Raw genomic sequence first — 12,848 nt, 5'->3', positions numbered from 1 at the left:
CTCATTATGGATGGTTGTGAGCCACCATGTGGTTGCTGGGATTTGAACTCACGACCTTTGGAAGAGCAGTCAGTGCTCTTAACTAATGAGCTATCTCTCCAGTCCAGGTTTTTCTTCTCTTACGATTCACTTTGATTATGTGTGTGTGTGTTTGTCCGAGCATGTGAGCTTGAGCCTGGAGAGGCCAGGGTTTCGTGTCTCTCGGAGCTGGAGTTACAGGAGGTTGCAAGTCACCCAGCGTGGATGTTGACAATGATCTCCTGTCCCGCTGAAAGAACAGCCAATATGTTTCTTAAATGCTGAGACAACTCTCCAGCTCTGTGGATGACAAGTTTGAAGCCAATTTAGACCACATAGTTGAGACCCTGTCAACTATGTAAAAAAAAAAAAAAAAAAAAAAAAAAGCTCTACAAAAAATTGAAGGCGTGGAAAGTGGCTCAGTTGACAGAGTGCTTGCTTAGCACATAAAAGCCCTCAGTTGGATCCCTAGAACCACACAGATCTGGGGCTGGCGATGTACACCTGCAACCCCAGGACCTGTAACGTAGAGGCAGGAAGAACAGATGTTCGAGGTCACCCTGATGTACCCTGTCTCAATGTCTGTGAACAATAGTGTGCAGTCGGTGTGTGTGTGTGTGTGTGTGTGTGTGTGTGTGTGTGTGTGTTACTCACATGCACTCACCTATGCCAGTTTATTTTAGGGCTTCCTCTATCGCCATCCACCTTATCTTTTGAGACAGAGCTTCTCATTGGACTTGGAGCTTGCTGCTTCAGCTACGTTGGCGATCCTTCCAGTCCTTAGGACCTGTCTGCCTCTGTTGCTCAGTGCTGGGGTTATAGGTGTCATATACTGATGTATACGTGTTATATGGTATAGGCTATATACTGCCTATTTCACTTAAAAAAAAACGAAACATGATTTTAAACATTCAAACTTAAGTCCTGATGCTTGCACAGCCAGCATTTCCACTTGTAGCCATCTTACCAGCTCCTGGAGTGAGTGAGATGTCTCTTCGGCTGTGGGGAGTGGGGAGGGTGACTAGAGGCATCTGTTGATTTCCATGATGTAAATACTCCAGCAGAGGCTGGTTTCAAGTTCCTACAATCCACATCGATTCACTGGATAAGCAGTTAGGGAGTGAGGTGGACAATGGGCTCTCCCGAGCTGGTATGAGCTGGCACAAGCTGACGCCAACACGCCACTGTTCGTGAGTATCCAAATGCGGATATTCAGCCTGATGTTGGACAAATGCCAGCTCTTCTCACTGGGAAGATTCAACTGGGCTTTGAGAGCTAGAGACTAGAGAGCTAAGTGGGGAAGGGGCCCAAGAAGATGGTGCAGTCTGTAAAAGTGCCTGACACACAAGCATAAGGACTGGAGTTCCGATCTCTGGCACCCACAGCAAGATGCCAGGTATGCTGGCACAGGTGTCAGGTGTGCTGGCACAGGTGTCAGGTATGCTGGCACAGGTCTGGACTCTGCACTGGGAAAGGGAATTGCAAGAGGAGACAGCAGGTGTCTGAAAGTCACTAGCCAGACAGCCTAGCCAATTAGTGGACTCCAGATTCATTGAAATAACCCTGTCTCAACAAATAAGGTAGACAGTAGTAGAGGAAGACATGAGCCTTTGAGCTGTCGCCTCTGTCTCCATGCATGTGAGCCTACACCCACATGTACATACCCTCACAGCCACATTCATATCTGTCTGTCTATCTCTGTCTGTCTGTCTGTCTGTCTGTCTGTCTCTATATCTATCTATCTATCTATCTATCTATCTATCTATCTATCTATCTCTGTCTGTCTCTGTCTATATTTGTCTGTCTCTCTACCTCTGTCTGTCTCTGTCTCTCTATCTCTGTTTGTCTCTCTGTCTCTGTTTATCTCACTCTGTCTCTATTTCTGTCTGTCTGCCTGTCCCTCGTGTGTCTCTCTCTCACACACACACACGCACACACACTTGACAAAACCAATAAATAAATATTCCAATAGGCAACACTAATTGTACCCAGTGGGGTACAGAAAAACACACGAAAAGAGAACAAAGGGAGAATGTTGGGGGCACGAAGAAGGGGAAGGCAGGGGTCAGAGTGAATATGATTAAGATACTTTAGTGTTTAACTAAAAATCATGAATAAAATAAAATTTAAAAGTAGTGTTCAGCTGGCAAGATGACTCAGTGGGCTTAAGGGGCTCACTGACACTTCAGACAATGCGAATTCCAGTCCTGGGACCTACCTGGGAGAAGGAGAGAGCTGATTCCTGCAAGTTGTCCTCTGACTTCCACATGTGCACATGGCCAGCGTGTGCCTGCACTCACACCTACACATCAGAAACACACACAGCATAATAATAAACAAAATGAAATAGTAACTGAAGTGTGTGTGTGTGTGGGGGCGCAGTGTAGGTAGTGGAAGTAAAAGCAGACCATTACAGAAAGAGATTTTGTATGTGTGTGTGTGCATGCTTGTGTGTATGTGTGTGTACCTGTGTATATTGTGTTTGTGTGTGTATGTATGTATGTGTATATGTCTGTATGTGCATGTATATGTATATTTGTGTGTGTTTGTTTGTGTGTGTGTATATACAGATACCATAGAATGTGTATGAGACCAGAGGACATCTTGCAAGAGTTGGTTCTCTCCTTCTACCATGTGGATGCCAGGAGCCAAGAGGAGGCTTGGCACTAAGTGCCTTTATCCCCTGAGCAATCTTGCCATCCCCAAAGGAGGAAGAGATCTTAATGGAGGGAGTCAGGGGAGGAAGAGGAAAATGGAATTCATGTGACCTGAAGCAGAAGGGAGAATTATTTGAGGGAAGAAAAGGAACTAACAAAAGAGGAGGAGAAGAGGGTGGGCAAGGGCAGCAGGGTAGGGGGATGGGCTGAGTGGGGAGTGTCAGGACAACACCCATCACTTCGGATGTTGACTTTAAGAATTAACTTAAAACTTGTTAAAGGGGGGAAAAAAGCAAATTACTTCAAGCATGATAGCATATGTCTGTAATCCCAATGTTCCGGAGGCTGACGCAGGAAGATCAAGGAAGATCAAGAGTTCAAGGCCAGCCTGGGCTACATAGTGAACCCCTATTCAAATGCACACACACACACACACACACACACTTGTCCAGATGTGAGACCAATGACAGATCATAGAAACAAGCCCCTCCCCCAGGGGGCTGGGAAGACAGCTCCAACAGGAAGCATGAGGACCCCATTTTGATCCCTAAAAGGCACGTGGAAAAGCCAGGCATGGTGGTATGCGTTTAGAAAGCTCAGCACTGGAGAGGTGGAGGCAGGAGGATGCCTGCACTCACTGGGCAGCCAGCCATACTGAAGTATTGAGTTTCAGGTCAATCAGATACAAGGTGAGAGGCCTGTGAGATAAGCCTTTGGGTCCAAACGCTGGCTATGGAAGGGTGAAGAGCTGAGTTTGCAATGTAAGCACTCCTGTAAAACAAACAAACAAACAAACAAACAAACAAACAAACACGGGGAGTCCACATGTGTGCACCTGAGGCTCCAGCACTGTGGGAGGCAAAGACGGGAAGACCTCTGGGGTTTGGTGGCTGCCAGCCTCGCTCTAGGTTCAGTGAAAGACCCTGTCTCAAAGGAATATAATGAAGGGTAACAGAGCAGGACACCTGACACCACTCTGCCCTCCATGGGGGCATAAGCATCAGGGCACACACACACACACACACACACACACGCACACGCACACGCACGCATGCAAAGAAAGGAATAAAACTAAAGTAGATGGTGTCCTAAGGAACAACATCCAAGGTCTTCACAAATTTGTACCCACATTCCTGCCTACCTGTACCCACATACACACAGACACACAGAAAAAAGCAACTTGGGCCAGATGTGCTGGCACACACCTTCAATCCCAGCACTCAGGTGGCAGAACAGATCTCTATGAGTTGGAGGGCAGCCTGGTCTACAGAGCAAGTTCCAGGACTGCCAGGGCTACACAGAGAGACCTGTCTCAACCCCCCTGCCGACACGTCCCCCACCCCATGCTCACAAAGTAGCGCGTTTGGAGGAGCTCCTCCAGAGAGTCTTCTCTCACCAGCAGTTGTGAGCTGCTTATATAAGCTTGGGGAGGGGTTTTGTGGGGCGTGTAAGTTTCAGAAGTGCCCTGAGCCTTGCAGGTTTCCTTAGCTTCCTTGGTCGTATGAGCCTCCCTCCACCCTCCTGAAGGGAATGTTTCTATTTGGAGGGCATAGCTATACAGTTCTACTCCAAGTCTCCTCTCAACCCCTTGCAAACAGTGTAGACCAGGCTCCTGGTGGCCTGTGTAGCTCAGCCCCAAGCACACATTGCAGAGAAGTCTTGGTTCATCTGTCTGCAGCACTGAACAACTATCCTTTTGTGGTCCCCACTGAGGACATTTCTGGATTCCAGAACTCCACATTCTCCTGATTTTCTGCAGCTCTCTGGCTTCTGCTTTGGCAATCTGGACACTGCCTGACCTCTAAATGCTGGAGTTCCTTAGAGTTTGGTCTTTGGCCATTTTGTCTCTTCCCTGATTTTTTTTAATGACTTCATCTGCTTAAATGTGCCACTCAGTCTTGGGGCTCTATTCCAAGCCAGATCTCTGCACTGAACCCTAGACCACCTTCTGCACAACCCAGTAGACATTTTGGCACCTCAAATCTAAAGCTCTTACCTTCCTCCTTGAGATGCAGTGTGTTCCCTGCTGCAGTGGAGAGAGAGAGACAGAGAATGAATCCAGCCCCGTGACTGTTAATCTTGATTGTCAACTTGATAAGAGTTAGGATCACCTAGGCAACGTGTTTTTAGGTGTGTCCGAAAGGGTCTTTCTGGAAAGACTTAGTGGAGGTGGGAAGACCCACTTTGAGTGTGGGAGGCACCATGGCTTCACCTGAGGCTCTGGACTAAATAAAAAAAGGAGAAAGAAAGCCGGCCGAGCACCAGTGTTCCTCTCTGTTTTCTGACTGTGTATAAGCAATTGTGACCAGTTCACATGCCTCTGCTATTGAGCTCTCTCCACCAAGGTAGACTGTATCCCCTCAAACTGCGAGCCTGAATGAACCCTTCCTTAAGTTGCTTCTGTTATAAAAAGCAAGGCAATCAATCCAGAGCATGGACACTTGTTGTATTTCCATGCCTGGCTTCGATCTTTCTTCTCTGTAAACCACAGGCTCCTTGCAAGGTATGCAGCTATCCTCCGGGAGTAGGATAACGTCTGTACATTACTGGGGCTCAGTGAATATTGCTGGATGAGCTAAACCAGGGAAACTCGTTAACACTGAAACCAGCCTGAGGAGGATGTGGCTCTGCAGAGGCTGGCTTTAGGCAGCTTGCTCATCTATGTGGCTTTAAGGAAGTCACTTTGGCCCTCGGTACTTTGAGGAAACCGAAGTAAAACTATCTATAAGATCTTTTCCAAACTGTAATGTTTAACCTGTTATCTATATAAGTCATGGGATTCATAAGTGCACGTGTAATAATCTGTGCGTAATAAATGTCAATTAAAGGGAAAGGTGAACGAGTGGCCTTGCTGGTGTTGTTTTGCTTTCTGTTCTGTGGTTTTGAGACAGGGTGCTGTTATGGAGGTCTGGCTTTTACAAGTGTGGGCCACCACATCTGATGCTTTGGAGGTTTAAGTTGGCAGAGGGGGGTGGGGGCATCCTCATTTACTCTGTGGCTATTTTACGTGTATAAATATTTTGCATGTATGCACGTGTGCGCATTGCATGACATACCTGGTGCATCAGAAGAGAGCATTTGATTCCCTGAACTGGAGTTACAGAAGGTAATGAGACACCATGTGAGGCCTGGCAACTGACCCCTGGTCCTCTTGAAAAGCAGTAAGTGCTCTTAACTGCCAAGCCAGCTGCTCCTGCTTTAATATCTGAGACAAGATCTCTCACAGAACTTGAGAGCTCTCACATGAACTCCCTGACCAGCAAACTCTCAGGGCTCTTTCCATCCTGGCCTGCAAGTGTTGGGGCTATAGTATAGGTGTGGCTACTGTGCCTGGGTTTTTTTTTCTTTTACTTGGTTTTCTGGGATCAAACTCAGGTCTTTATGTTTGCATGGTAAGCACTTTGCTGACTAAGCCATCTCTCCAACCCTGTCCCCCAACACACTTTTTGAAACAAGGTCTCCTGTGGCTCAGGCTGGCCTCTAGTTCAATATGTGGGTGAAGACAAATGTGAACTTTCTATTCTTTCCTCTCTACGAGTATACTTCACTACAGTCTATTTTGAATAGTGTTTTTTTTTTGTTTTGTTTTGTTTTGTTTTGTTTTGTTTTTTTCAAGACAGGGTTTCTCTGTATAGCCCTGGCTGTCCTGGAACTCACTTTGTAGACCAGGGTGGCCTCAAACTCAGAAATCCACCTGCCTCTGCCTCCCGAGTGCTGGGATTAAAGGTGTGTGCCACCTTGCCCGGCTGAATAGTGTGTTTTGATCTCCTAAACTCCGAGGACTGTCTCAAAGGCCACAGGACAACTCGGACTTTACCAAAACATTTTCACAATCTATGGGGGGACGGGGGACGGGACAGTTCTCCAACAATCCAGGAGACTCAAGGGTAACCTTCAATATACTCATTTAACAGATATGGAAATCCAGGCACATTCTTATGTTGTGTTCCCTCGGTGGGGTGCTCCACAGTGTAGTTTTCTTCAATGGTTATTAAAGTTGAGATCGCATCTCAACTCTGCAGCCTGAGTCCATAGTCAGCATCATGAGGATTAATAAACAAAAGTATTGGTGAGAGATGTGGCTCCATTGGTGGAGTGTTTGCCTAGCATGTATGAAGCCCTAAGTTCTACCCTGCATAAATCAGGCACAGGGTTGTGTATCTGTAATTCCAGCATTTGGTAGATGTAAGCAGGAGGATTATCAGTTTAGGGTCATCCTGGGCTACGTGGTGGGCTCCTGAAACTCTATCATAAAACAAAAACCTTTAAGTATGCAAATCAATAAATATGGACTGTTGCTGCGGCGGTATGAGGCCTAGTCTAGGAAGCCTACAACCCCTCACAGTGCTGCGCTTGAAGAACTGTCTGGGTGTAATTCCCTCTAACTTGCATTTTATGGGATTCTAGTGGTCACCAACCACTCGCTGTCTTTTTCTGCCCCACTGTCCTGCACTGGTTTAGACTTCCCTAGTTCCGCCTCCGGGAAGGGAGTGGCCTCACCAGGGGGCGTGGCCAACCCGAGAATTGGGCCTTCTTGCCTCCAGTCTGGAGCCGCCCAATCCGGAGGGGGGGGGGGTTGAAGGAGGTCGATCACGTGACCTGGGATTTTTTTTTTCCCCCCTCCCTTATGCCTATACCACTTCTGCTGTCCCTAGAGAGGATGTCTTGCTCCTTTTCTGGAAATAAACTACGTCGTGTGATCTTTGATGAGTTAGAAAAACGTGGAATTGTGCTTTTATTGTGGCTGAGGCATCTTTTGCTCCTGGAGTGGTGTTTTCGCTTCTAGCCTTCCCCCCCACACACTTGAGTATTTGGTCTCGTCCAGCCTGGCCCTGGGCGCGGCGGCGACGGCCGCGTCACTGGCGGGCGGGATCCCTCCGCTCTGGGGAGAGCTGCGCTGGACGGTTGAGTTGGGGTGACTGAGGAAATCCATCCGCGTCGCCGCCGCTGCCGCCTCCGCCGCGGAGGAAGACAGGACCTCCCGCGCTCCTCCAAGCGACCCCTTGGCAGAGTCCCACCACCTCAGGTACCTCCGCTGATAAAAGGAGTCCTCATCTCCCCCAGCCCCAAATTCCCACGGGTGTGTGTGTGGCAGGGGGAAGCCTCGGTTCCTTCCGTCTCCCGGGTTTGGCTCTTGGGAAACGGACGTAACTCCCAGACCTCCCCTCCCTTCCTCTGGCCCGGTCGTTTCCAAACCCGGAAGGGGAACTGGGGGGGGGGGGGGGACCCTCGGCTTCAATAATGCATGCGCTCCCTGCAATATCAGTGGCAATTATTTTAAAATCTAGACCCCCCTCATCCCAGCCCCGCCTGCCTCTTGATCCCTTAATAGTTGGGGGGCTAAATTCTGGGTTTCTTCTATGTCCTGTCCCGCCCCCTTTCCCCACCACCACCCTGCTGCCTGCCCCTGGGTAACAGCCCTCGTGCCCACTCGTTTCACACCCTTGCTTGCATTAGCCTTGCAGAACTCCAGAATCCTAGGAGATCCAGTTAAGGCCTCAAGGCCACCCTTGTCTTCGTCTCCACCCTACTGCCCCTTGATTCGGGCTCTGGCAGTGTTTTCTCAGTCCCGACCCCTAAGCTGGAGATCTCAGCACCTTATTCTTTTTACAAATCCTTACCCAGGTCTGGCACCTAGTCGCCTGTCCCCTTCGTCCAGCTTTCTTTTGGGCAAAATGGAGGTCCTACGAGCTGAAGGGCCTGGCCCACTGCACTTCGCAGCACGGCCAGCCCGCGCCGTCCAGCTGCCAGATCTGAGGACCCTCTCTTTCCTCCTCTCACACCTGCGGAGGCGGTGGCACCCTTTTTTTTGGAGGGGGGGCTATGGTTGCTTTATCCCTAGAATCGAGGAGCTGCTGAGGGAACGTTGGAGGGTAATGGGGATCTAAGGGCTGGGAGCATGGCCCCCGACCCAGTGTCTTCTTCCTGGCCTGTTTTCCTTCTGCCCCAGGCCTGTGTCATTGAGGCCAGGCCTGGGCTGCTGTCAGCTGGAAGGAAGGGGCTTTTGTTCACAGCTGGAGTGGGGTGGTAGCTATGTCGTTGCCCCCTCCCTCATTTTGGAGGGGCATCCTCTGGCACTGGCGCAGAAAGCTGAACTTACGGAGGGGAAATATCTTCGGGGAAGAGGAACGCCCAGTGTCTGGGGGAAGTGGGAGCTGGGTGGGGGACGCCTGGGTCGCCAGAGTGCAGTGTACACGGCCAGATCGCACAGGTGTCCCGGGAAGGCAGGACGTCGGAGGCTGGAGTGGTGCCAGCTAGGCCTCGGGGGCTGCTGAGCACAGAGCTGGGCTCTAGGGGTGCCTAGGGGCATCGGGCCGAGCCGCCTGGGGCCGCTCGCCGGCGCCTGGGAGAGAGCAGCTCCGCGCCCCGGGGCCAGGGGCCTCTCTTCGGAGCCCTAATTACTTCTGAGAGGCTCCCACGGGCTTTGTGCGGGCGCAGCGGGGCGGGCGACCTCGGCGCTGAAGGGAGCTGGCGGCTTGGGGGTTTGCCTTCCCCGCTACTCTCGCACTGACCAGCAGCTAATGGGGTGCAGCCGGCCCGGAATGGGGATTATCCCGGGTTGAGCCGTCCCGAACCTATTAGTGCTCAATCGGCTTTTCCCAAATCCTGTAAACAGCCACCCTGGCCGGTTCTGGGTAAGAGGCGGGAGTCTAGGTCGGGCGGGGGCGATGGGGGCCGGGGGTGGGGTCACCCACCCTACAGGTCTCTGCCGCGGATGCGGTTGCCTTGGCAACGAGGCTAGGGTGGGGGCACTTCACCAATGAGGTGCTCTTAGTCCGGGTGACGGTTGCCTAGGCAACCCCACGAACAGCCTAGCTTCTCCCCTCATCCTCCCCCCCCCCCATCACCACCTCTGTCTTAGCTGGGGGTGTGTGTGGAGGGTGTGCGGTATGTGGGGGTGAATTTAAAGAGGTACCGCCCCTTTTTAAAATTAGGTGCTGGGAGGGCGGCGCCTTGTGCGGGCTGGGGCGAACGCCAGGTCTGTTTTCGAAGGGACTCCCCCCCCCCCCATCCCCAGTTCCTGCCGCCCTAGTGTCCCGCCCGGGCTGCTGTCCGAGGGAGGGGTTTCCCCTGCTCTTCCTCTTGCACTTCCCACTCCGTTTCCGGGGGCCCTGAAGGAAGATTGGGGAAGTCGTTTGTTCCTTGGCAACGCAACGTCTTTCGGTGCCGGAGACCCCAACCTTCCCTGGGTACCACGTCCTCTGTTCCCCCTGCCTAGCAGATCCTTTCCTGGCCGTGCGCTTCCACCCCGCCTTTCCCTGCCGCTTCCCGGGCCGTCTTGGGACCTGACGTCAGCCTTGCATTCTCCCCCCCAACCCCCCAGGCCTCGGGCCAGCGGCCAGGAGCTGCCTCCCCCAGCCCCCGTCCCGCGGCCCCCAGCCGCCCCCAACCCCGCCCCACGGGCCCGGCGCCATGAGTGAGCTGGAGCAACTGAGACAGGAGGCCGAGCAGCTCCGGAACCAGATCCGGGTGAGGGCCTGGTGGCTGTGATGGGGAGGCCGAGCCCAGCCAGGCGTGGCTTGAGTGTGCTGCTTCCCTTTGACCTGAGTAGAATGGGTTGCCTGTGGCCGGTGTGTGTCTGTCTGTTGCAGGGTGGGAGGAGAAAGGGAGTCCTGGTCTCCAAATGTCTCCCGGCTCATCTTCCCCTTGTCTCCTGTTTTCTTCACTCTTTCCTCACCTCTTTGCACTTCTCTCCTTTCCCTCTCTTGCACTGCCCATCATTTACAGGACGCCAGAAAAGCATGCGGGGATTCCACACTGACCCAGGTGAGGTGACTACAGAGCTACCCTGGGGCACTGAAGAATGGGAGGTGTTGGATGGTCTTCTGTTGCTTGGGTCTCTATGTACCACCTCAGTCGCTCCGTTGTTCCAGATCACAGCTGGGCTGGACCCAGTGGGGCGAATTCAGATGAGAACACGGAGGACCCTCCGTGGACACCTGGCAAAAATCTATGCCATGCACTGGGGGACAGACTCAAGGTGCGTGGGTGGCCCCTGCTTTAGTATGTCTAGGTTCTGGGGTGATTTTATATAATGGGCAGAATGATAGTACAGGGTGTGGGGAGGACTCTCAGGTCTGGGGGGAGAATCTGTCAGTAATTTGGGAAGACTGATTCCCAGTATCCTTGGAAGACCAGGGATCCAGGATCATCCTGAGAGGATTTGGGGGAATGCCTCTAAAAAGCTTCTCTAGCCAGGGAGGGTTAGGGGGCCTCTCTTCCACACCCTGAGCTGTCTGCCACTGGCCCGCCAGGCTGCTGGTCAGCGCCTCCCAGGACGGAAAGCTCATCATTTGGGACAGCTACACCACTAACAAGGTAAAGCGGGTACCCAAGGTGGGTGGGGCAGGGCTGTCAGGCCCTGGCTGACTCTGACTCAGGGTGCTGCTCTCCTCTAGGTCCACGCCATCCCTCTGCGTTCCTCCTGGGTCATGACCTGTGCCTACGCCCCCTCAGGGAACTTTGTGGCCTGTGGGGGTTTGGACAACATCTGCTCCATCTATAGTCTCAAGACCCGAGAGGGCAATGTCAGGGTCAGCAGAGAGCTGCCTGGCCACACTGGTGAGTGGAGCCAGAAGAGGCAAGAACACGGTCAGGGGAAGGGAAGAGATGCACTGTCCTCTAAAATGCCTGACTGCAACCTCCTTTCTCCAGGGTACCTGTCATGCTGCCGCTTCCTGGACGACAACCAAATCATCACCAGCTCTGGGGACACCACCTGGTGAGGCTCTGCCGTGCTGGCTCCCTGCCTTCGGGGGATCCAGGGCCCAGCAGGTGGCAGGCACACTTCTGAGCACCTAGTCTTCCCCTCTGCATGGTGGCCAAGTGGCTCCCCCACTATTTCGGGTTCTTGGCCCTCTTTCTAGAGGGCCCCGTCAGGGTTGGGCTCATACAGTAGTTAAGCCAGGGTTTCTGTCCTCTAGTCCTTTCCTAATCCTTCCTCCTGTTGCCTCTCCAGTGCCCTGTGGGACATTGAGACAGGCCAGCAGACGGTGGGGTTTGCTGGACACAGTGGGGATGTGATGTCCCTGTCACTGGCCCCCGATGGCCGCACCTTTGTGTCAGGTGCCTGTGACGCCTCCATCAAGCTGTGGGATGTTCGGGATTCCATGTGCCGACAGACATTCATAGGTCACGAGTCGGACATCAATGCCGTGGCTGTAAGTCAGGAGGAGTATGGTGAGCTGCCTGCCCCCTGTATCCCACACCCCTGGCTTTGCCTCACACTCTTATCATCTCTGGCCCAAATCTTGCAGTTCTTCCCCAATGGCTATGCCTTCACCACGGGATCAGATGACGCCACTTGTCGCCTCTTTGACCTGCGGGCTGATCAGGAGCTGCTCATGTATTCCCACGACAACATCATCTGCGGCATCACCTCGGTTGCCTTCTCGCGCAGCGGCCGGCTGCTGCTCGCTGGCTACGACGACTTCAACTGCAACATCTGGGATGCCATGAAGGGTGACCGTGCAGGTGAGGACTCTGGGCCCACAGAAGGCAGAGATGGGAAGTGTGGGCCAGACCGGTTCCTACATCCTTCCCTTTGTTCTCCAGGTGTCCTCGCTGGCCATGATAACCGTGTGAGCTGCCTTGGGGTCACAGATGATGGAATGGCCGTGGCTACAGGCTCCTGGGACTCCTTCCTCAAGATCTGGAACTAACCTCCCCAACCCCAGATGGGCCCAGGCAGGGAGCAGCCCTGCCCATGCCCACACTACAGGCCCGGAGCTTTGGGGCTGGGTACATGTGCCAAGCCTCCCTCCCTGGGCTACAGGGCCTCCGGTCCTGCTCCCATACCCAGGTTTGGTTCCTCTAGGGGGGGGCCCCCACTGTGGAGATAAAAGTCGGGGATGGAATGGGGGAAGAGGAAGGGCAGGAAAGCCCTCACCCTTTGCTGCCCTGGGGCCATGGCCTCACCCCTCTGGAGGGCCAGAGGCAGGAGGTGGAAACTCCAGGGGCTGGCTTTTTTAACTGGTTTTATTTTAATTTTTATTATATTTTCAGTTTTTCCATAAAGGAACCACTTCCAACTCTGTACCTAGTCTCCTTGCTTACTGTCCCCCTTTCTCCAGAAAGCAGACAGGCAGTGGGTATTGGGCTCCTCTAAGCGATAGCAGGTACCCCATTCTTGCTCTACATGAGGCTGAGTCCAGCATTTCCCAGATGCACCCC

The 12,848-nt window shown here is 52.6% G+C and overlaps 1 protein-coding gene and 1 non-coding gene across 3 annotated transcripts; both read left to right on the top strand.

Annotated features, from left to right (window-relative positions):
* The first annotated feature begins 7,390 nt into the window (after window positions 1–7,390).
* Gnb2 (guanine nucleotide binding protein (G protein), beta 2) lies at window positions 7,391–12,713 on the top strand. Of its 2 annotated transcripts, none has more exons than XM_006504553.4 (10): window positions 7,391–9,310; window positions 10,000–10,145; window positions 10,404–10,442; window positions 10,550–10,656; window positions 10,931–10,994; window positions 11,075–11,237; window positions 11,331–11,397; window positions 11,635–11,836; window positions 11,933–12,149; window positions 12,231–12,713. In XM_006504553.4, exons 2-10 carry the CDS (start codon window positions 10,089–10,091, stop codon window positions 12,335–12,337), a joined length of 1,023 nt encoding a protein of 340 aa, XP_006504616.1. In that variant the 5' UTR covers window positions 7,391–9,310; window positions 10,000–10,088; the 3' UTR covers window positions 12,338–12,713. The 2 variants fall into 2 exon arrangements, with proteins under 2 accessions (XP_006504616.1, NP_034442.1); NM_010312.5 differs by having other exon boundaries at window positions 7,534–7,701.
* Mir6418 (microRNA 6418) lies at window positions 11,246–11,360 on the top strand. The gene has a single exon (NR_105846.1). It is a non-coding gene; the product is annotated as a microRNA 6418 (primary transcript).
* Window positions 12,714–12,848: the final 135 nt, after the last annotated feature.

Source organism: Mus musculus, chromosome 5 (genome assembly GCF_000001635.26).
Source record: "Mus musculus strain C57BL/6J chromosome 5, GRCm38.p6 C57BL/6J".
Lineage (NCBI taxonomy): Eukaryota > Metazoa > Chordata > Mammalia > Rodentia > Muridae > Mus > Mus musculus.
The sequence above is the reverse complement of the archived record's forward strand: the minus strand, read 5'-3'. Positions and strand labels throughout refer to the sequence as shown.